This window comes from Salminus brasiliensis, chromosome 23 (genome assembly GCF_030463535.1).
Source record: "Salminus brasiliensis chromosome 23, fSalBra1.hap2, whole genome shotgun sequence".
NCBI classification, from domain to species: Eukaryota; Metazoa; Chordata; class Actinopteri; order Characiformes; family Bryconidae; genus Salminus; species Salminus brasiliensis.
Genome location: NC_132900.1, coordinates 7,129,814 through 7,154,133, shown reverse-complemented (window position 1 = coordinate 7,154,133; position 24,320 = coordinate 7,129,814). Strand labels below are relative to the sequence as shown.

At 42.1% G+C, this 24,320-nt stretch overlaps 1 protein-coding gene across 2 annotated transcripts; it reads left to right on the top strand.

Moving 5' to 3' along the window:
* Positions 1-913: 913 nt before the first annotated feature.
* atcayb (ATCAY kinesin light chain interacting caytaxin b) lies at positions 914-23,534 on the top strand. Of its 2 annotated transcripts, none has more exons than XM_072668656.1 (14): positions 914-1,412; positions 2,848-3,098; positions 5,351-5,457; positions 8,392-8,441; positions 8,938-9,171; positions 10,751-10,921; positions 11,314-11,416; positions 12,513-12,644; positions 13,065-13,151; positions 13,351-13,449; positions 13,863-13,898; positions 15,171-15,215; positions 17,879-17,914; positions 20,770-23,534. In XM_072668656.1, the coding sequence occupies exons 3-13, from the start codon at positions 5,381-5,383 to the stop codon at positions 17,910-17,912; spliced, it is 1,068 nt and encodes a 355-aa protein (XP_072524757.1). In that variant the 5' UTR covers positions 914-1,412; positions 2,848-3,098; positions 5,351-5,380; the 3' UTR covers positions 17,913-17,914; positions 20,770-23,534. The 2 variants fall into 2 exon arrangements, with proteins under 2 accessions (XP_072524757.1, XP_072524756.1); XM_072668655.1 differs by having other exon boundaries at positions 17,879-17,918.
* The last annotated feature ends 786 nt before the right edge of the window (positions 23,535-24,320 follow it).

Sequence of the window (24,320 nt, the reverse complement as noted above, 5' to 3'; positions counted from 1 at the left end):
ATCAATTAAAGACGGTTTTTTAAAGAGCATGACCTAAAAGAATTCTGGGGCATGAAAAAAGTAAATGACTGGCTAAAATGTATTTTTAGAAGCTCTGACTGATAACATTAAGTTCTGCTTGACTGCTCAGTCTGCCCACTAATGGACTCTACACTGAGAGCACTTACGCACCGGTCAGCCAACTTCATCCAGAGTGTACCCTCAGGAGCTGTCTTTCATATAAACACAGTGTAGAAAGCTACATGTTTGGCTGCACTTTCCTTGCATTTCTGCCCAAGAACCTGCAGGAAATAGCAGCTGACACAGGAGTGGTGGTGCACCATTCGACTGTGCAGCATTGCCTGCACCAAAATGATCTGCATCTGATGGAAACTTTACTTCGAAAAATCTGTAGTCTGTAAATGTTTGAAACCAATGCAGTGGACTGCTGAAGTTGCAGGCCTCTGAGATGACAAATACGCTACATTCACATTTTGATCATTCTTGATCTAGTTTGGTGGTATGGGGAAAGACCAAAGTGACCATATTTAGATTTAGGTCAGTTACAGATTTAATGCTACATGATAAGAGTTCATGCTTTTCTGGCCTTTGCACATTACTTCATAAAGTCTGGATATGATGGATTATATGATGTGCCACGTGTGCTGCACCGAGGCTGCAGGCTACAATGTGAAAACCCCATAAGAATGAACCGATGACATCATTGTGCAGAGTGTGGAGACGCAACAAGATGTCTCGTCCAATAGAAAGCCTGGAGGTGATGGGGCTTGTCCAATCACAGAGCTCAAAAAGGCAGAGGGATGAGTCTCTGTTCACTGACACAGCCAAGCAGCCATGAGAGTGGAAAGCAGCTGTAGAGAGAGAGGGAGGCTAAGAGAGAAAGGGTGAGGGAGGAGCTTGAGAGCCAGAGAGCAGTAAGAAAAGGGGGGGAATGGGAAAAGGGAGGAGCTCCCGAAAGACAGCTTGTGTGAAAGTAGAAGAGAGAGGGAGCGAGAGAGAGAGTGATGTTGTTGCTAGGGAACAGTGAAAATGAACGGTCGACCATCTTTTCCAGCCTGCATCGGAGCAGAAACGGGGGCACACGCAAGGTGATCTTCCCTTATACAGGGGTACTAGAGCCCAGATTAACAAGCAAGTGTTTTTTCATGCCCTGAAAGAGAGATGCAGACGGCATAGGGAGGAGGCAGATCCCCAAGGTGAGATTACGTAATCATCCCAGCACTGCTTTCTGCTTGGTGGTCGTCGCTGGAGAGGGATTATGATAGTATCCTGGCTGGAACCGCATCTATTTTGAACACACAAGTGAGAATTCCCTCAGCCCCTGTGGAGATGAACCAAATCCAGCAGTGGGGTATCCATCCAGGCAGCAGCAGGCAAAGGTGGCAGAGGCAGCCTGGGTTTACTTCTTCTAGGTAAGGACCGCAGTTTATGGATGCTGAGAAGCCTAATCTCAGTTGAGAACCAGGCAGGAAAGGATCTAGTTGCTGGGGAACTAAGTGCAGATGATCTAGGTGCTGAAGATAACTGGCCTTCAGGTACTTAGGATTTGCCTAATTCAGTTCGGATTCCTTGGAACAATGTCACAAAGCCACTACAGAGAAAAGTCCATAGTCCATAATAATCAAGCTGAGGGTTGCAGGAAAAACTACAAAGAGCCTAGGGAAGGAACACAGAGAGGAATCCAGACTCAAAAGGAAAAACCTCCTAAGAACATAAGAAAGGGGAAACTTCTCCTCATTGGTTGACACCAGACAGAAGAGTTTCACAGCCGAGAGTTCTGAGACTTATGATTAAAATAGATTCATCCCGATCAGACAGAGGAGAGAACTAGTTGCTGAGGTTCTAGCTAATAAGGATGTAGTGATTAAGCAAGTGGTTGCTGAGGATCACTAACAGTCTAGTTGAAGAGTGAAGATCAAGGTCACTGAGGATCTTTTTGAAGAGTAAGATCTACTCACTGAAGAGCTTGTTGCTGACAATCATGTCATTGAGAATCAAGTTGCTAAAGATCCAGCCACTTACAATGCAGTTACTGAGCTTCTAGTTGTTGAGGGTCTAATTGCAAAGGATCTAGTTGGGAAATATCTAAATCTGCAGGATTTAGTCACTGATGATCTTGCTTCTAAGGATTTAGTTGCTGCTGGTTAGAGAAGATCTTGTCAGTGATTATCTAGTCACTACAGATCTATTTGCTGAGGAACTGGTGACTTATAGTCTAGTTAGAGAAGATCTAGTTGCTGAGGATCTGGTGAAGAACAGTCTAATTGGACATCTGGTTTCTCAGGATCTAGTGAGTAACAATTTAGTTAGAGAATATCTAGTCTCTAAGGATCTAGTTGCTAAGGATCTGGTGACTATCAGTTAGATCATTAAGATCTAGTCACTAAGGGTCTAGTTTCTGAGGATCTGGTGACTAACAAACTTGATAATGAAGATCTAGTCACTAAGGATCTAGTTACTGAAGATCTAGTTACTGAGAATCTGGTGACTAACAATTAGACCATAAAGGTCTAGTCACTAAGGATCTGGTAACTAACAGTCTACTTAGAGAAGATCTAGTCACTAAGGATCTGGTGACTAACAGTCTACTTAGAGAAGATCTAGTCACTAAGGATTAAGGTGCTGGGGATCTGGTGACTAACAGTCTACTTAGAGAAGATCTAGTCACTAAGAATTTAGTTGCTGGGGATCTAGTGACTAACAATCTAGGTCATGAAGATCTAGTCACTGGGGATCTGCAGTCTAGTAGCTACAACTGCAGTGAGTGCTGATCATCTAGTCTGCAGTCATTTTCTTACTCAGTTCCACACCCTCCCCAAATCTTCGCCCGTCTTTGTCTTGAACCAGCTCAGGAGAGAGGAGCCACTACGCGTGAGTGCCAACCACCAACTGTCCGTTCCCAGCCAGAGAAAAAGATAAAGAGAGGGGGAGGAAAAAGGAAGAGAGGCATAGTGCTGGCGACTTCCCCTTCCTACAGTGGAGCGTTATGGATTTAAGTGGGTGCCGGCTGAAAAAAGAGCAAGCCTGGGCCTGAGGGATCGAGCCGAGAGAAAACAGAAGGGGGAACAGCTCGTGTAAAGACACTAATCCATTCTGCTGTGAGTATTCTTTAAGTGCTATCATTTGTGTTGATGTGTGTTAGACATGTTCCACACGCTGGCCCACAATGTTTTGGTGTGGATTGGGCAGCTGCTGTTATTGCCCCTGTGTCAGTTCTTTATTGATTATCTCACATTCAATGCCCCATTTAATGCACCTAATTAAATGTCTTTTTCCATTCCTGACTGGAGGATCTCTTTCACTATAGTGGACACTGTTCGTGTGTAATGCTCGTCTCATGCCCAGTCTTTTCCCAGCTGCAGGATACACACCCCTCTGTGTCTATCACACATTCCAAAAACATTGTCCTGACTGTCACATGAACTTCTACCAAAACCTAAAGACCCCATATTCATTGCTATTACTGACATCTCCTCAGCATGATGCTATTTGTTTGACTGGTGATTGTCTCTGTGTCCGCGAGTATCAGACAGAATAATAGTGCCATCATCTTAACTAGACTTTTGCTGTCTTTGCTCGAACCGTATCTCGTATAGCGAGCGCATGCGGGCGTACTGTTGATGTTTGGCGCGTGGGTGATGAGCACAGCTGCTGAACAGACTGATGACATCTGTCGCGTCACTCCTCACACACTAATCTCCTCCTGTCCGGCTAATGCTTCTATTAGCACCCAGCAAAGGCCTTGAGGATGAGCAGTACATCCTACACTGCACATTCCCTTTTTTGTCAGGTTTATTAATAAGAGAAAATAGATTTTCTTAGACGTTTGTCTTTCTATGATAGATCTGCACATGCCATTTATAAGAACTCAAGTGCAAGTCAGGGTAAGTGTGTGGTGATTTGGGCCACATGTTGTGTAAGATGTTTAAGTCTGTGGCTTCTCCACCTCAGTTTGTTTGTGGTTAATTACCATCTGCAAGAATCCCCCCCTATCACATTCCTATTGTCGTACTCCTGAACATAGAGGTCTGTGGCTTTGACAGGAATGTAATTTATGATCTCCTGTCTCTTGACAAGCAGGCAGTTAGACAGTTGCACCACCCCAGAGCGGAAGGAACGGATTTTAAGATTTTTAGATTAAGATTTCAATCGTATTCTAATCAAATTCTGGAAATACATCTACTGCCATTCTCTGTGTGATTCTCATGACGTACCACCCTGCAATTCCCTGATTGGCGAGACACAGCTCTGTGGCTATATTTCTTTGCATACAGTTGCAATGTAATCTAAACTTTTCGCCGTACAGTGAAAATACAATGCAGTGCAACCCATCATGCCCCATTCATTGAAATGAATAGGATGCGACGAGGCAAAGTGGCAAGTGGACATGTACCGTAACTGCTGCTCATCAAGTGTGAGGAAACAACAGTTCAAATCCCAGCAAGACCTCTGCTCTCCATTGCCAAAAGCTTCCCAGTCTAGGGACGTCATGTAATAAGGGGAGTTCTACCCTGCAGACGGGAATAAACTAAACAAATTAAACGTTTACTACAGAAATATGCTATTTGTCCATGTGGAACAGAATTATTTATGATATATCAAATATAACACAGTGAAAATGCCATTTCTGACTATCTTATATGAATAAGCTGTGGGCTGGAGCTATTTTCTTCATGATGCCTGAGGCACTGCTTTTACTTATTATTCCATTTTCTTATGACCCGAGTCATGTAGCCTTAAGCAACATCAGAACCAAGTGGACTGATGTAATGGGTCCCGAAGCACCGATTTGCATGTATACAATGACTTATTCTCCAGTATCACATTTGTCACTCATTCATATCTGTATAAGTAGCTAAGGGGGAAACTGCATTCAAATATCTGCTACTTGCCAGATAAGCTGTGCTGCAATGCATTCTGGCAACTAGTAAAATAATCTATGTATTAAACTGAATTATATTCAATTATTATGAAATAACTATAATTACAAGCATTCAAGTCAGATATATTACACCACTGCTATGGAAAATACAGTAGACTTGTCATGGATTTGTATTGCAAAATGCAACCAGTGGGCTTGTTTCCCAGACCTAAATGAAGCCTAAGCCTTCACTCAAAAGGATTTTGGTGGTGATTCAGCATTGGTATTGCAAATCCAAATCTAGACTTAAGCCATATATGCTTGTTATGTGCAGTGGACTTACCTAACTTATTTGCCTACCTTAACTTCCTTACAGTTACAGCAGCCACACTTTCATCATCTTAAAATGATTCAGATTTGAATCAATGTGGAATTGCTGATGAAGCTATAAAGGATTCCTGGTCTGAAGTTGGTTTCCCTACATTGCAGGGCTGCCTGCCTGAGCCTCCAGAGAGGGGGATGGGCACAACAGAAGCCACTCTGCGGATGGAAAACCTGGAGGTGAAGGATGAGTGGCAGGATGAAGACTTTCCTCGGTAAGAAAATGCTCCCTTAGGGTGTAAAAGGTTTTTCGGTGGGGGAATGGGTAGCACTCAAAAAAACTCTGGATCAGTAAAGTGAAGTGGATAACACCACTGCACATGGGGTTTTAGTAGTGGAACCCCAGTTGCCCCCTTGGGTTGCAGTTGTGGGCTCCAGTTAGGCTACAGTCATAGGTCCCAGTTGGGTCAAGATGTGGACCCCAGTTAGACTACAGTTGTAGGTTTTAGATAGGCTACAGTTGTGGGCCCCAGTTAGGCTATAATAATGGGTCCTAGTTGGGTCAAATTGTGCACCTTAGTTGGGCTACATCTGTGGGCACTCAAAAAAACTCTGGCTCAGTAAAGTGAAGTGGGTAACACCACTGCCCATGGGGTTTTAGTGGTGGATCCCAGTTATGGTCATGGGTCCCAGTTGGGTCATGTTGTGGGCCTCAGTTAGGCTATAGTCATGGATCCTAATTGGGCCATGTTGTGGGCCTCAGTTAGGCTATAGTCATGGATCCTAGTTGGGTCAAGTTCTGGTCTCCATTGGGTTATAGTTGTGGGCCCAACTTAGGCTACAATCATAGGTCCCAGTTGGGTCAAGTTGTGGATCCCAGTTAGACTACATTTGTGGTTAGTTAGGCTATAGTTGTGGGCCCCAGCTGTGGGCTTTAGCTGGGCTGCATGGATGTTACATTGGAGTTTGTGGGGTTTTTTTTATGGGTGGTACATGGGCTGCAGTCATAGGGTTATAGCTGTGGGACCCAGTTAGGCTACAGTCATGGGTCTTAGATTGATCAAGTTGTGAGCCACAGTTAGACTACTCTTGTGTGCTGTAACCGGTCTGCCCCCAAGTTCATGGCTTATTTTTAATCCATGTGGAACAAACATGGACATGTTGGCTGGGATGCTGTATATTGCGGCCAGTGAGGTAGAGGTCCAAACTTACAATTTGCTCCATAACCATGAACAGATGTTGTTAGCTTGAAGATGTTCTAAGGTTTAGAAAGTGCAAATGTGATTGAGGGTTTTACAGAGAGAGCTTTTCCTTGTCCGTTGCTGATCAGATGCTGGGAGGTGATAAATAGAACCTGATAATACAATAATGAACATGTTAATGAAAGGATAAAACATGATAAACTGCTGACATTTAGCTACTTCAATGAAGTATACTTTAATAATATGTAAAACTAGATGGCATCTAGGCACTAAAACAGTAAACAACTTAGTCATGAGAATATTCATGAGTTTCTCATATGAGTCATCCAACGAATGCAGTTCTGCAGGCGGGCAGAGGTGTTTTAGCACATTAGTCATGTTTTCAGGTTGCTATTTTCCTATTTCCTACTTTCCTACACTGCAAATGTTATTCCAAGCCAGTGACATAAACTAACACTGTCGTTAGCCTACAGAATCAAAAACGTGACGCATAAAGCTAGTGAGGTGGATAGGGCACGAGTCAGGTGATCACCTCAAACACGTGAGCAGCCAGAATGAGCAATGCTGAGAGCCTGCAGTGTAGCCTCATGCTTTAAACACATATTGGCAAAGGTTGAGAAGCACTATATGTGGTTAGACATTAGTTTATGGTCACAGGTGAGATTGCTAGCATTAGCAGGTCCGCTAAAAGGAATTCCCGTCTTGAATTATTGAATTGTTGAATTATGCTAGTTTGCAACTCGACTGGTATAAGTGGGGACACCCATCTAGAGTTTTGAACCCCTGGCTAAGACAGGGAAGGTAGTGTTGTTACTCACTGCGCTACACCAACCGCTGTTCTACAATATTAGGTGTAACTGACCATTCAGTACATTAAAAAATATGGAATTTCACCATGATTCAGTTTGTTCTGATTATTAGGCTACGATTCAGAATTATTTTTAAACAATAGCTAAAAATATATTTAAAAATTGGCAGAAATTGTATTTTAGACAAAAAATAAGCACCCCGTTTACTGAATATCATTACCATTCAATACACAATCCCATAATCAATGCACAGTGCAATGATGCAGTTTAACACCTCCTAGTGTGTGAAAATACTTTCTGTTGAATGGTCTCTACTGGAGTGTCAAAACACATCTTTTCATGCTGCCCTGAGCTGTCAGTGAGTGCAACATTGCACTTGTATCTTTTTTTCATTCATCAGAACTTGAAGTGTACCTTTTTGTTTCTTTTTGTGCTGGCCTGACCTGTCAGTGCTGTCATGCAACGTGCTATTACTACACAGAGGCATAGTGAGTCCTGTGTAGCAGTCTACTAGGAAGCAGTGCATCTCTTTCATCTGAATTAGTAGTTCATATTGCTTGTTTCTCTGTCACAAATACAAGACACCTTTTACCCCCATCATTAAGCTTGTCCTAGTGCTGATATTACAGTGGTTAGGACTTTGTTAATTACAGGGTGACCGACCCAGTGCAGTCAGCAGGGGGTGCATGTCCCCAGAGACAGAAGCTACAGCTCAAAGCCAGTTGCCAGTAGCTTTGTGGTTGCACACACTAGCAAACAGGAACAAACCAACACTTTACACATACAAGCACTCAAGGGTGATACAGTAATTGCCTGTTTTCTTGCCACAGGCATATATTCTCCAGGAAAAGTCTATTGTTCTGAAAGCAGATAGCGCTGCATGGCTTTTGTGCTGACTTAGGCTGTCGTCCACTGTAGGCCGTCCTGGAACAATGCCCTGAACAGGACAGAAAAGAAGCGCACAATGGATACAGATTTGCAGCACACAGACACATTATTATGATTGCATTAAAAATGGATGACATATCATTGTGGTTCTTGAAACTAAAGGGCATCTTGCCAATCTGCATGCCCAGAGGTTTCGGTTGGCATTAGCGGTTCTTCTATAAATGATGAGGAATGCTGTGTGTATTTGTGGCCCTGTGCTGAAGTTGCATATTCTGCAGTGTGATTTACTGATGTGTTACTGTCTACCCAGGCCTTTGCCAGAGGACGGAGACTTAGACGGCCTGACTGACGACAGAACTTGTGAGTAGCTCCAAAATCACACATCCATAACATGTACTGTTAAAAATAAAGAGTCCTGGCTCCCAAGAGGCTCAACACTGTCATCACTGTAAGCATTGGCTCTATCATCAGCCCTGTCTGAGCATTCGATCTGCATTGATGCTACAGAGGTCAGCATGATTGGTCTTGATCTCTCTGTGTGTGTAGGCGGTTGCTATGGTGTTACTAAGTAGTTGCTGTGGTATCCAGGTGATTGCTATAGTAATGGTATGCTGTTCCAAGTGGTTAGTATTGCTGAGTGGTTACAGTGATGTCCCAGGTTGTTGCTAGGATGCTACTAGAATGTTGCTAGGTGGTTGCTATGGTGTTGCTTGCATCCAGAGCACTTTAATATGAATTCAGGATAAGGAACCAAAGATCAAATCAAAGCAACCTAGCACTACATGTCTCAGGTCCAGTGTTGTATGGTTGTTAGGTCTAATGATGTTACCCCTTCCCCTTATGCACCCTTTCTCAGCTCCCCCCGGCTCCCTGCATGGAGGCCACGGAGGCTCAGCAGCGCAAAGGAAGCGCCGGACACTGGTTGCCCCGGACATCAACTTATCTCTGGACCAGAGCGAAGGTTCCCTCCTGTCCGACGACTTCTTGGACACTCCTGATGACCTGGACATCAACGTAGACGACATCGACACACCGGACGAAACTGACTCGCTGGAGTTCATCACCAATGGAAATGAGCTGGAGTGGGAAGGTGAGTACAAGGCCAAATGTCATGATTACGTGACTCAGTTGAAGTGTACAGATGCCTGGGTCTTTAACTTTTCTGGAGGTCACACAAGCCCTGGATGCATTTGATGTGTTTTAGCATGCACATGTATGCAATGAATTCTAGAGCAGGCTAAAATTAGACACTCTACTTTGTTGGGGTATTTCATATAATTTACAGAAATCTGGATGTATTCAATTTAAAAAAGATCAGTGGCATGCAAAAGATTCCTCAGAGAAGGAAGAAGAAACCTTAAGAGGAACCAAGGCTCACAAGGGGAGCCGTCCTTGTTTGGTCAACCAGCTAACACTATAAGGAATACAAGAAGGCAAGTCTAGCTACAATGATAGGGCCAGAAAACCAGAAAATCAGCCCTATCATGTTTGGGAACATGGTGGTTCAGTCTCTCTTGAGTCCCAGAGAGCATAATTTGGGCAGGCCACGGCTTGTTCACAATCATTGAGTGGCCAGGATTGGCCTCCTTCTCCCCCCACAACTCGTGTGAGCCAGTGCGGCTATCTGTTAACTGATGTAACAGAGCTGATAGCTTGTGTACCAGAAGTTCATAAAGAAGCGTTCAACTTGCTTCCTGTGCTTGCTTCGCATGCTAACCTTTACCCTCCCAGCACTGATAGCATTGTGTGATGGGGTGTCATAGCTAGTGGGTGGGAATTGAACATTTCAAAATTAGGTGTAACTGCAGGATAGAAGTATGTGTGTATGGAGGTTAATTAGACAGGTACTCAGACAGAGGCAAGCAGAAGATTCTTCGTTTAATCTCTATGAAAGGGTGAGTTGGTAAGCATGCAGGAGGGCCGACAGGTGGACAAGTAGAGACATATGTAGGTGGTTCCATAGTGGTGGACCGAGACTGATCAATGTTTTGTCCTGTTGCAAACAGTTAACATCATACAGAAATGGGCTGGTAGGTATATGAGCTCAACATGTTTATTTTTAATATATGAAACATCTCCAAAATGGCAATTTGAAGGAGAAGGAAAAAGACTTTTAAGCTTTTAATGGAAGTCAATGTAAAAATATTTTATTCCTAATCATTTTGAAGCGTTTTATTGGTTCGTTCATAGTAAAATTTGGTAATGAACAGCTGGATGTTACAAGGATGTTAAAATCACTGGGTAGGGGCAATTAGGGGTTTACCCAGAACATTAGAAATTAACAGTGGCAGTGTCTTTTGCAGTGTTTTTTATAACCTGCTTCTACATATCATCAACAACACTGAGGTTGGTCAGTCTGCATCTTGTGAAGTCAAGCAGCTTTTGAACAATTTGAGTGATGAAAACCAGAATCCTGAAGTCTGTCTTTCTGAACTGTAAAACAATTTTATGACAAACAGCACATCTGATTTTGACTTGAATAACCATCACACGAATCAGACTGACATGTTCAATATAGCAAGATTGATATTTTAAACTGATTAATGGTTTATTTTGTGAACTCCAGATGAGGAAACTGTATTTTTGCTTGTAGACTTGTAGACAGAGGACAGTTCAGTTGTGTTGTTTGTTGAAATTTTGGGATTTGAGCTGTGACCATTCTCCCACAGATGACACCCTGGTAGCGTGTGCTAAAGGGGCTCCGGGTAACAGCTCAGGCCAAGGGGATGAGGACGGTGAGGGGACAGGGCGTCTCTGGAGGACTGTGATCATTGGGGAACAGGAGCACCGGATAGACATGCAGGTCATCAGGCCCTATCTGCGAGTGGTCACTCATGGAGGTCAGTGCAGACTTTAGAAGGTGGCCAGAATAAAGGAACGGTTAACCAATAATTGCTAACATGCCTATTAATGAATTAAAGCTAGAGAGTTCAGAGAATGTCCAGAGAAGGCGTTCTACTAAATCCCAGAGCATTGCTGTGAGGATTTGATTGCATTGGTAGAGGGGTATAAAGACCCCCAGCACTGAGCTGTGGAGCAGTGGAACTGTGTTCTTGGGAATGATGGTGCTCCATTTAATACTTCCAGGATGAGTTGAGTTGGTGATCATCCAACATCCTGACCTCACTAACACTCAGGAGTGAGATCAGCATATGCTGCCCCCTAGTGCCATAAATGTGCATGACAAATATGTTTGAGGTGAAATTTTGACACAAAGCATTTTTTTCTACAGGTTATTATGGCGAGGGTCTGAGTGCTATCATCGTGTTTGCAGCATGCTACCTCCCCGACAGTGGCTGTACAGACTACAATTACATCATGGAGAATCTTTTCTTGTAAGACTAGCTGGTTCTCAGACGCACATACCCACTACGAACACATACTTTACACTGGACATGCTCTAATTTCGTCTGTCACATCCAACAAGCCATTACAGCTTATTATATAATTTAGGACACATCTGTTAATGGTTCACATTAACATCTTCAGTGTTGAATTAACACATATGATGGTGCCAGCTGGACCTTAATGAGCTTCTGAGGTCAACACTGCCAATTTTATGAGCCACAGATTTTATTAAATTACATTCAATTTCACAACATATTTTCCAAATAAATTCAAAAATCATTATTCCTGTGAGATATAAGTATCAGATCAGACAATATGCACAGTCATATCACAATATTATGACCAAGCCTGGTTTGGAATGACCTTGGCCCATTATATCAGCTCCACTGACCATGTAGGAGAACCTCTGTAGTTGTCTGTCAACTGCAGACTTTCTTTTTCTCTGCATACTTTATTAGCCTCCTTTCAGCCTGTTCTTCAATGGTCAGGACTCCACAAGACCACCACAAAGCAGCTATTATTTAGGTGGTGGGTCATTCTCAGCACGGCAGTGACACTGACATGGTGGTGGGCTGTTAGCATGTGTTGCGCAGTACATGTGGATCAGACACAGAAGGCTGCTGAAATTTTTAAACACTGTGTCCACTCACTGTCCACTCTATTAGACACTCCTACCTAGTTGGTCCACCTTGTAGATGTAAAACTCCATCAGCACTGCTTTGTTTGATCCACTTGTACCAGCGCAACACACATTAACACACCACCACCATGTTAATTTTACTGCAGTGCTGAGAATGACCCACCACCTAAATAATACCTGCTCTGTGGTGGTCAGTCCTGTGGGTTCCTGACCATTAAAGAACAGGGTGAATGGAGGCTAACAAAATATGCAGAGAAACAGATGGACTACAGACAATAATTATGGAACTACAGAATGCTCCTCTATGGTCAGTGGAGCTGAAATAATGAGCCCAGTTTATTCCAAACCAATAGGTGGTCACAATATTCTGATATGACTGTGTACATGTCTGTCCATATAGTCAGTCTTTATTGGTTTTATACATGTCTGTTTGTTTGGTGCAGGTACGTTATAAGCAGTTTGGAGTTGCTGGTAGCTGAGGACTACATGATCATCTACCTGAATGGGGCCACGCCACGCAGGAGAATGCCCGGCATCACCTGGTTAAAGAGGTGCTACCAGATGATCGATCGAAGGTATTAACTCTTTAAAACTTTTTATTCAGTAACTATAATGAAGAGCCAAGTGTGAAGAGCCAAGCAAGTAAAAATGGCTTAATTTCCACTTCTGAACAGGATGCAGGACTCGTGCAGGATTTGTGCAGGTGTCGCTGCACAGTAGAATAGTGCACCACCACCCTAGAGTCTGCTCAATCTTTTGGCATCGAGGCAATCAGCTTGTCTTGTAAATAAAAGCAGATGTAACTGAAGCCCTTGTTGCTTTGATAATGACCTAGATTCTCTACAGTGTTCAGGTCCAGAGGGTTGGCTGGCTAATCAAGCACAGTAATATCATGGTCAGCAAACCTTTGCATGTCACTGGTCTGTAGAATCCGGTACACCACATTCAAACTAATTACACTGAACACTGTATTATTTTATTTCATCTTTGTTAAGGTTAAGGAAGAATCTGAAATGCTTGGTCATCGCACACCCCTCCTGGTTCATCCGAACTGTTCTGGCCATCTCCCGTCCTTTCATCAGGTAAGAACAACAACTCCTTGAGGTGTACTATTAAGATGTCGTTGGGGATTCATTATTCAGTAACTGCTACGAGTACTTACGGTAGTTTTCTGTGAAACTAATATGTAAGTTATGTAGTTATGAGAGTGACGGAGTGGAGGGTAGAGAATTCAAAGGGGGTTAGGTAACATGATGACTGATTGCCCTTCTCCACCTGTAGTGTGAAGTTCCTGGATAAGATTCGCTATGTCCAGAGTCTGGAGGAGCTGGCTCAGATCGTCCCCATGGAGCATGTGCAGATTCCTGAGTGTGTGCTGCAGTGAGTACAACCCACCAGCAAGGAGAGCTGTTGAGACAACAAACGCCTTAAAGGCTGCCAGACACTTTTGCTAATGTTTGGGATAGAAAGAGACACTGAGAGTTAAAAGATAATAAAAACAGACGTCTGAAAGTTCAAATGTCAGACCTGTTGCTAATGTCATGGCTTGTATTAATATTTTTGGAGTATGCTTTTCAATTCTGTTACAAAAACGTCACATTTTAAATATATTTGAATGACCTCTGTCACAGAAAGACCCAGAGTAATGTTGTGTGAAGGCATGCTAGTACAGGTCTCAGGTTTCAGGCAGTACAATGCTACAGTGTTGAAGGTAGTTAAAGCACAGTGTGTTTAGTGCTTGTGTGTGTGTGTGTGTCAGTATGATAACTAGGCACGTTCTCTTCTTTTCTTAGGTTTGATGAGGAGCGTCTGAAGGTCCAGACAGAAAGGTAAAACTGCAGGGGTCTGTGGGTCAGCAAACCGTCAGGTGCTGCTCAAGTGTCCAGTGGCCTTTACAAGAGGCCGTGAACCCTGCACCCCCTGATAACTTTATATAGATATAATCTTATAACTTATATGGGGCTCTTTTTTACTGCTCTGCTTGGTTGGGTGTTGTGTAGTGAGTTTTTAGACCTATGAGCTTTTCACCTTCTTCTTTTTTCTGAAGCTAGAAGCTAGATGACCAGAATACTAGCCGTTCAGATAGATAGGTTAACAATGATAGAAATTGTATTAGGAATCCCTGTACACTTACTCATCCATACAGTTGTCTAATGAATGCAATCAGCTGCTGAAGTTGCACCCATTGCTGACACGGATGTGCAAATGTATGCACAGCTTGTCTAGTCCCTATTAGAGAAGACCTGCCTTTAGAATAGGACTCTCTGGAGCAGATAAACATGAACCACAATGACTAATGCCAGGCGTATGCCTGAGGGGTATAAAACCGCCTAGCATTGAGCGGTGGAGCAGTGGAACTGTGTTCTCTGGAATGATGGTGGGTGCTCCATCCAATTTTGGATAATTTGTGGAATTAGGAATGAGGCGGTGTGGTGATTATCCAAGCTGGCCCTGGACAGTAAAAACAGTTACTCCAACAAAACTCCATTGATTTAGAAGAAACAATGAATGAGTTGGATGACCTACAACAGCAGAACACCACATTAGGTTCAGCAAAGAACAGAAAGCTGAGGCTGCAGTGGGCACAGGCTCACCAAACCTGGACAGCTGGATAATCATTGCTGGAGCTGGAGAAACGTAACCTGGTCTGATGAATCTCAATTTCTGCTGAGGCACACAGATGGCAGGGTCAGAATTTGGCACCAACAGCATGAATCCATGAACCCCACGTGCCTTGAGTGAACAGTCCAGGCTGGTGGAGGAGGTGTAATGGTGTGGAGATTGTTTTTTGGCACACTTTGGGGTCTGTTCATACCAATCAGTCGTCACTTAAATGGCACAGCTTATTATTGTTAGTAATGTTACTGGCCATGTGCATCCCTTAATGACTACAGCTTACCCGTCTTCTAACAGCTACTTCCAGCATGATAATGCATAAAACGAAAGTTGTCTGAAACTGGTTTAATGAACATGACAGTATGCTGCATGGTAAACTAAAAGATTAGGTTGGAACTGACCGTGGATATTTGTTTGGAGGTTAAATATTGTGTTTGGATGAAGCCTCAATTACACTTCACCTTAAAACACTCTTTTCTTTACAGGCTTGAACAAGACCAGAAACCCACAGAATGTTCAGTCCCAGAAAGGTAAAAAACTCTCTATACTCTCTGTCCTACTTCCTATTTACTGATGAACACATCAAATTGACTTTGGCACAGTTCTGTTCTGACAGGGTTGCTATTCGTCACATAATAGAAGCTGGGATACATGGGAAAAATGTTACATGATGGCCTAAGAGTCTGTGTTTTAATTCTACACTACAACCGTTATTTACTTACTATTATATTTATTTATTTAATCATATATTTATTTTTAAATAATTTTAAGTTCTATAAACTTTACATATACATGTACAGTGGGGAGAACAAGTATTTGATACACTGCTGATTTTTCAGGTTTTCCCACTTGCAAAGCATGTAGAAGACTGTAATTTTTATCATAGGTACTCTTCAACTGTGAGTGATGGAATCTAAAACAAAAATCCAGAAAAATACATTGTATGATTTTTAAATAATTAATTTCCATTTTATTGTGGGAAATAAGTATTTGATACACCAGAAAAAAAAAACTTAATATTTGGTACAGAAACCTTTGTTTGCAATTACAGAGATGAGACGTTTCCTGTAGTTCTTGACAAGGTTTGCACACACTGCAGCAGGGATTTTGGCCCACTCCTCCATACAGATCTCCTCCAGAGCCTTCAGGTTTCGTGGCTGTCGCTGGGCCACACGGACTTTAAGCTCCCTCCAAAGATTTTCTATTGGATTCAGGTCTGGAGACTGGCTAGGCCACTCCAGGACCTTAAGATGTTTCCTACGGAGCCACTCTTTAGTTGCCCTGGCTGTGTGTTTTGGGTCGTTATCATGCTGGAAGACCCAGCCACGACCCATCTTCAGTGCTCTTACTGAGGGAAGAAGGTTGTTGGCCAAAATCTCACGATACATGGCCCCATCCATCCTTCCCACAATACGGTGCAGTCGTCCTGTCCCCTTTGCAGAAAAGCATCCCCAAAGAATGATGTTTCCACCGCCATGCTTCACGGTTGGGATGGTGTTCTTGGGGTTGTACTCATCATTCTTCTTCCTCCAAACATGACGAGTGGAGTTTAAACCAAAAAGTTCTATTTTTGTCTCATCAGACCACATGACCTTCTCCCATTCCTCCTCTGGATCATTCAGATGGTCATTTGCAAACTTCAGACGGGCTTTGACATGCGTTGGCTTGAGGAAGGGCACCTTGCGTGCACTGCAGGATTTTAATCCTTGACGGCGTAGAGTGTTACTGATTGTTTTCTTTGAGACTGTGGTCCCAGCTCTATTCAGGTCATTGACCAGGTCCTGCCGTGTAATTCTGGGCTCATTCCTCACCTTCCTCAAGATCATTGATGCTCCACGAGGTGAGATCTTGCATGGCGCCCCAGACCGAGGGAGATTATCCGTTATTTTGCATTTCTTCCATTTTCTAATAATTGCACCAACAGTTGTTGCCTTCTCACCAAGCTGCTTGCCTATTGTCCTGTAGCCCATCCCAGCCTTGTGCAGGTCTACAATTTTATCCCTGATGTCCTTACAAAGCTCTCTGGTCTTGGGCATTGTGGAGATGCTGGAGTCTGACTGATTGAGTGTGTGGACAGGTGTCTTTTATACAGGTAACGAGTTCAAACAGGTGCAGTTAATACAGGTAATGAGTGGAGAACAGGAGGGCTTCTTAAAGAAGAAGTAACATGTCTGTGAGAGCCAAAATTCTTACTGGTTGATAGATGATCAAATACTTATTTCCCACAATAAAATGGAAATTAATTATTTAAAAATCATACAATGTATTTTTCTGGATTTTTGTTTTAGATTCCATCACTCACAGTTGAAGAGTACCTATGATAAAAATTACAGTCTTCTACATGCTTTGCAAGTGGGAAAACCTGAAAAATCAGCAGTGTATCAAATACTTGTTCTCCCCACTGTACGTCAACACAACTGTTGCCTATAGTAAGTGAAGTGAAAGACAAGTGTGTTGATGTAAAATATATATATACCAGTCAGCCATAACATTAGCACCTGTCAAATATTGAGTAGGTCCCCCTTGTGCCGCCACCATTCGAGTCATGGACTCCACCAGACCTCTGAAGGTGTCCTGTGGTATCTGGCACAAAGACTAAGACCAAGTCCTGTAAGCTGTGAGGTGGGGCCTCTTTACACACATCAGTGAGCACTAGGTGCTCATGACCCTGTTGCCGGTTCACTGGTTATCCTTTCTTGGACCACTTTTGGTACATACTGACCACTGCATACCAGACAAACCCACAAGACCTGCCTGATGTGTTGGTGATGCTCTGACCCTTTAGTCATCTGACCATCACAGTTTGGTTCTTGTCAAATTGGCCCAGATTCTTATGCTTGCCCATTTTTCCTGCTTTTAACACACATCACCTTGACAAAGAACAGACTGATGTCCCACCCCATGACAGGTGCCTCTGTAGATGAAGTGTTTTTCACTTCACCTGTGAGTGGTGATAATGATATAATGTTAATACCCTTGATTGGGGAAGAAACAATGAATGAGCAGGTGTCCCAATATTTTTGTCCATAATATCTTATATTTCTAAGGTCTCAAATCATGGCTCACATGTGGAAACCTTGTATTTCCAAAGTAGACACTGTATAGAGAAAAAAAAGTGTAACGCCACCCCCTGGGATGAGTCTAATGCCAGCTCTGTTTCAGACCCTGACCCTTAATCTCATGTGATTTTCAGGCCTGTGTCGGTGGCTGCGGAGGCTTGTCCATGACTGTAGGTAAGAGCACCTAATCATTGTTCTGCACATACATTATACTTAAAGAGTTCTGATGTAAACCTTCTACAGTCCCGAAAATAAAGATGCTTCCAATGGTTCTTTACACAATGCCATAGATGAACCACTTTTGGTTCCTTAAAGAATCATTATCTGCAATAGAGATGAATCTGCTATAATCTTCTTTATTATTCATAAATAACATTATTATTAAGTAAAGTTTTTTTAGACCTTTAAAATGCTCTTCACTCTTATAAAAAAAGTGATTGTATCGATGTAACACATTGTCTGAAATGATACACTGATACAATCACGGGCTGAATTTACATGACTCGTTTGACTCATGCAAATTTCACTACTTCAACTGCACCACTTATTTCAGTGTATCATATTTGCATAACCTGGCTAATCTTTTAGGTCTGTTCTGACTGCAGGTCAGAGCACCAGACTAGTGGCAGTAACAGTAGAGGCCATCCCACTGGGCTAGTTTAATGACCACTGGGCGAGAGGCCCACCCCACTCCACCCCCCAGAATGGGCGAGCCTCTCCGGTCCCGGCTCAGTGGAATTTTTCAAAGGCTCCACTGCGCTGGGTGTTACATAAAACACATCTGCTCCCCTCTTCAGAACACCAGCCAGAACACCAACTCAGATCAATGCTATTTTTTGCCGGTGCATGGGTTACTGCTACGCAGTGTCCAGAGCGTCAGAGATCACATATACAGACTCTCTTTCCCTCTCTCCCTCTCTGGCTCTCTCCTCAGTGATTTATCTTTTATTTTGAGTGCCTGCCTACCTGTTACAGATCACTGCACTGGGTACACTGGAGCATATTTCACCCGGCTGTCAGTGGCCATACAGGGAGAGCTTACTTTAATGCCACTGTGACTTGGCTGAAATGTGTTGAGGGCACATTCACCCACCTTAGTCCAGAGCAGTCGAGAAGGTGAGAGATGAAATTCACATGCATCAACATTAAAACATGAAGGTGCTACAAGGGGGTTTTGGTCTAGGGCAGCGTATTGGCAAGAACCTGGTGATACGATGCATATCACGATACAGGTGTTACGATTCAATATGTTGAGATTTTGAGATATTACGATACTGTAAGCGAGGCGATGTATTTTTTTTTTCTTTTATCACCTGCCATCAAAAAAAAAACTTCATAGGCATACAATTTGAGGAAAAGTTGACTTTTTATCCCATCAGAACAGTGGAATCCAAAGATGGAGTACAACACAAGGCTATCTAGCATTCAGGGTTGAAACTAGAGGTATATGACGAGATTATTAAAAAAATCGTAATAGATTTCGTTATCTTGACACAAGCAAGCATGTCGTGGATATCGTCAGTGCTTAAAGACCACTGACTAACTGCACATTTCACTACAGACAGTGTAATGAGTGGCGTTTAATTAGATAAAGTGCAGCCGATACAAATTACTGTACTGTACTCAGTATAGGAGAGTATTTGAACAGCAGTTTTTAAGAGCCTGACACCACTGATGCATTTTGTCTGCATGCCAGAATATCTTGATAGATATTGTGCATTGTGGCTTTAAATATTGTCATTTCAGTTTAAAGGTCCTACATCAGGTTAAACATCCTTCACACTCTCATACACACACCTTTTACACAAACAGCAGGTCTTTAGTGTCTCTTGTATGGCATCCCCCAAAGAACCCTGCGTAGCACCTTTATTTTTAAGAGTGAAGAGTAGTGGTGTAAAACTGTATGAGGGACATCAGTCAATCTGAAGGTGGAAATGCAACTTACATTGAGCTTGGGTATATGGATGCATATATAATTGTAATATACTGCATAATAATAATTACTTTTTGTGAATCTGGCAGTTGCTAATTACATTATTATAGAATTCTATGATAAATGGGCCAATAGAAATGCTCCAAATTGACGTCCATTGAAAGTTGTACTGTAAATTTAGGATTTCTGCATTCCATCATTTGCTAATAACTTTACTGAATCTGAGTTCAGATGTTTACACCCTTAACTGAGAGGTGGTGGAGGCTTGAATTTGGTCACTTATCCACCATGCTTCTAGGTATGGATGGTGATGACCCAGTCTGCATTTTCCAAGAAAGCAGCCTCTATTAGGTGTAGACAGAATGTTCGAATGAATAAGGAGTGTATTTTGCAACAGTGTCTGATGTCCAGTGAAGGTATTAGGAAGCACAGCCTTGATTAATAGAATAGTGAACACAAGTTTCCTCCCAGATGTACTTGATCAGCCAGGTCATACAACTTTTTTGACCTGTGTCCAAAGTCTTCTTTAGCCAACAAGTAATGGAAACCTATAACCCCCCATTCCATATCATTCAAACTTTTACCTTACAATTGTAGCTTCAAAATCATATTGTATACATTATATACATATACTGAGAAATTAAGGTGAGAACTTAATTCCTTAACAGGAATTTTATGTAGCTTTCACTGTGGAGGAGAGAAAGTGAAGAGAGCAAAACTGGATAGGGAGCACAGAAAAAGCAAAAGGCACTGATGAGTTGGGTGTACTTGGTTTGAAAAGGCCTGTATTCTACCACCTTAGTCCACACTGATTTTACTCTCAATGTCTGTTCTGTATCCCTCAGCCTGTCCAGAAATGCATGTGGAAAGTGCGTCCTTGTCCATGCCAAAGCAGAAATTCCTCTAGGGGGAGTGTAGAAGCAAGAAATGGCAATTCTTGCATATTGCTCCTTTAAGTTTGCCAGTTTGGGCAACAACTGTGTTCATGTGACACTTTCTTCATTTGCAGCCACCTGCCACCTTTAAATCATATGTATCTATTCAACACTGCCCATTTTTTTTTCAGTGTGATTTCTTTGACTTCATTTGCAGGATCTATGAAAGCAACAACATCAATAGCTGTGTGACCTTTCTTCTATTAAGTCCATCATCTTCATCATTTCCTACAATCCAGCAATTCATCTTCATTCCTCTGTCTAAAGAGGAGCTGTTAATGGTCTCCATATCTGCGTCACTCACATTTTGACCCGAACTGAGGGGCACAGCTGTACAAATGAAGAATGGAAAAAGAGACTGTTGTGTAATAGCTGTTTTCTTTCACTCGAACTGCGACACCTGTGAAAACTCCAGCAGCTTCACAAAGTGTCTTTTTTAAACATGACTTTTTGGAACAGTCAAGAACTTATTTTAAGATCTTTTGAGATTGACAAAATAGACGCACAACCAGCCCTCCAGTGAATGATCCAGCCTCGTTTCTAGCCAGCTTCTCTCGGAGCTCATGGAGAATTTCTGTTTTTACATGATGTTGCCAAGTGTAGGACTGTAATGTAGAAATCGTGCTTCTTTTCCAGCAGAAGGAACCGTCCATCGCTGGCGCAATAGAACCTAATATCTACAAAACGGCAGCTCTGCAGGAGAACTTAAAGCATTCATATGTTTTAACATTTAGATTTTATTTAGGTCGGGTTCATTTGGCCCACTGGTTACAAAGTGTCCAGACAGTGTAAAAAGCAGCTGGCGTTCTCAAATGGTGTGAAAAAATGGAGCTACGAGGTTCTCATGTGGCAGCAACATATTGCAGAGTCATCTTTATTCCCCTAAAAGGAAGAAAAGAGGAGAACTCATTCAGGTCTACTCTTTTTAACTGTCCATATACAGTATAGTGTATAGTAACAGGACTGACTGGAAAGCAGCTCATGGTACATAGCCATGTTTAGTGTTGTGCTGTTGGTACACCTTAGCTAATTACAATAATAGTCGTTAGTTACCGATGTATGTTCCATCAGTGGGTCATTATTTTGTGTGCACTAGCCTACATACCAAACATCATTTACATGAGCAAAACGGACTTTGTTACTGTACTGTATAGTAGTAATTAGTGCCAGGGTCCTTGGTGGTGGTCTCACATAGCCAGAAGGACCGTGTGGACTGTTAGAAATGCTGTATAATGTATCATGACCCCTCTACGCTAGCTCAACTGGAGAAGCTCCTCCTAATGCTGACATTACACTAAGCATAGCTAGTTAGTAAATCCCTTAAATGCTCCAAAAGAACCACATCTGGGTGCCTCTAGAACATTTCAGTTGATGGTTCTTTACTGATGGATTTATTTTTGTAAATGATGTTCAAACATAGAGAAAAAACCTCCACAAGAACTCTTAAACAAAAGGGTTCCATGAGCAATGCCATAGAAGAACCACTGTTGGTTCCCTAAGGAACCATGTTTGGAAAGTCTTTTACAGATATCAAGAACCTTCCCAATTTAAAGGATTTTACTAATTTAAGGGGTTGTCTTAGAACCTCCTTTACATTATGTGGTGTTTAAAAAGGTTTTTACAGACTCATTTCTCATTAAGGTGCTTTTTTTAAAGAACCTTCCACTAAACGTTTTTTGGGCCAAACCAAAAGAGGTTCCCCTTTGCATACAAATCCTTTTGGCACCTTTATTTTTTGATTTAGCAGTATAATACCCTATGGCTTAGAGGTCCCGAGCCATGACACTTTGTCATCAGCAGCCAGAGTCAGAGAGAGCACAATCTCCCCTCATCACTTTAAGCAATATTGGCTGGCATAGGCTGGTGCAGTGGAGCCGGGGACCCGGAGCTTTCTTCTAAGCGTGTTGGCTGCCAGGCGACGCCACATCAGCAGCCGTTCAAAAAGCTTTTATCAGAGGAGGCATTGCTAGAGCTGGAGGAGTTATGAACGAGTGGGTTAATTGGCAGCACAAAACTGTGAGAACAAAGGGAAAAATTTGACAACCAAATGTATTATAAATAAATAAATAAATAAAAATAAATAAATAAATAAATGCTTAGTATAAAACCAGGAAAAGCTTTAATAGGTTTTTGGACACTTACATCTCATGTAACACCAATAAATAAATGAATGAATACAGAAAAACACACAAACACACATTGAAATGTTCCTTAAGGAATCTTCTACAAGGGTTTTTTATTATTTTGCTTTATTTTAAAGTGTAAAATAATTAATTACATGAATAATACAGCTTATAAGAACCTCTTTCAGTTCCCTATAGCACGCTGCTTAATGGATGGTTCCTAATATCACCTAATGTGAAGGTCCTGTACACTCCTAGGTGTTCCTGAATGGTTCTTGGCCAATCTGAGGTTCTTTAAACTTTAAAAAGACATCTTGATTCTTTAAAAAAATGCACTGAACAGGTTCTTAGAGGTGTCAAACATCTTATGTCACCTATAAGGTATTTATCCTGAACAGATATAACTACATTCCATAATAAATGTGGGTGAAATGCTAAAAATAAGTGCAATAGTGAACAGCAGGGAAATTCTGACCACACATTCCACCTCAGTAGTCTGATTATTCGACACTGCTCATACTGCTCACTCTTGATGGGTGCTGCCATCTGTTCCCAACTGTTACTATAATGTTACTTAAGCAGTTTTAAACGTTCTTTACGCATCTGAAGGGATTTGTGAAATACTGCAGTCTCTCTTTCTTGTACATTGTTCTTGTATACTGATCATACTGTTGTACAGTGGACTGTAAGTAAAGCATTTGTATCATGAGATCAATTTCATAGATAATATATGACGTGAATATGGTGAAAATATTGGATGTTGGAGTAGATATGACGTGTAATAAAGTATAGACATTGATTCGTGCCCAGATTATTTATTTTGATTCAATGGCATGCATTCCTTGCACAGTACAATGAAAGTATTCTATATGGACAAAGGTATTGGGACACCTGCTCATTCATTGTTAGGGGTGTGTAAAAAAAAAAAGAGTTTATCCAGCTGTTGTTGGAGTAACTGTCTCTACTGTTCAGGGAAGAAGGCTTTCTACTAGATTTTGAAGGAGCACTGCTGTGAGGATTTCAAGGCATTCAGCGACAAGACTCTGCGTTAATGAGATCAGAATGTTGATGATCTCCACCTTATCCCCAGGTCTTCCCAGAAGTATTGCATGGAGCACCGTCATTCCAGAGAACACAGTTCCACTGCTCCACAGCTCAATGCTGGAGGTTTTTATATCCCTCTAAACCAAGCCTGGCATTAGGCAGCATAGTGCCAATAGATTCATGTTTATCTGCTCCAGAGAGTCCTATTGGCAGTACTACTCTACAGGGCCTTAAACAATCTGTGCAACACATTAGAAGGGGTGTCCCCAAACATTTGGACATATAATGTATCTATTTGCATATCACAGCCTACAGTCTAAATTCTAAACTAAATTTCCACTGGTAAAAAGAAGATTCTATTAAAAACGCTACTCATCAGTTCATTCACCTTCCTTCTCGAAGTAGGTGTTGGCAAACATCGCCAAAGTCATTCTCCAACTACATGTTGTCAAACACGCCTGGCACACGCTTGCAATGGGTTCACTCTGGGTCACCCTGAGGTCGGCTGTTTATGTAGTTAGTGAAGGTAGCTGGCTGGTGG

What these genes read in the sequence shown, in the direction of transcription:
- atcayb (XM_072668656.1), top strand. Translation starts at nt 5,381, where the DNA reads ATGGGCACAACAGAAGCCACTCTGCGGATGGAAAACCTGGAGGTGAAG. An exon ending in GCGAGTGGTCACTCATGGAG is followed by an intron (nt 10,922 to 11,313) that starts GTCAGTGCAGAC and finishes TTTTTTCTACAG; the next exon opens with GTTATTATGGCGAGGGTCTG. An exon ending in GAATGTTCAGTCCCAGAAAG is followed by an intron (nt 15,216 to 17,878) that starts GTAAAAAACTCT and finishes TGTGATTTTCAG; the next exon opens with GCCTGTGTCGGTGGCTGCGG.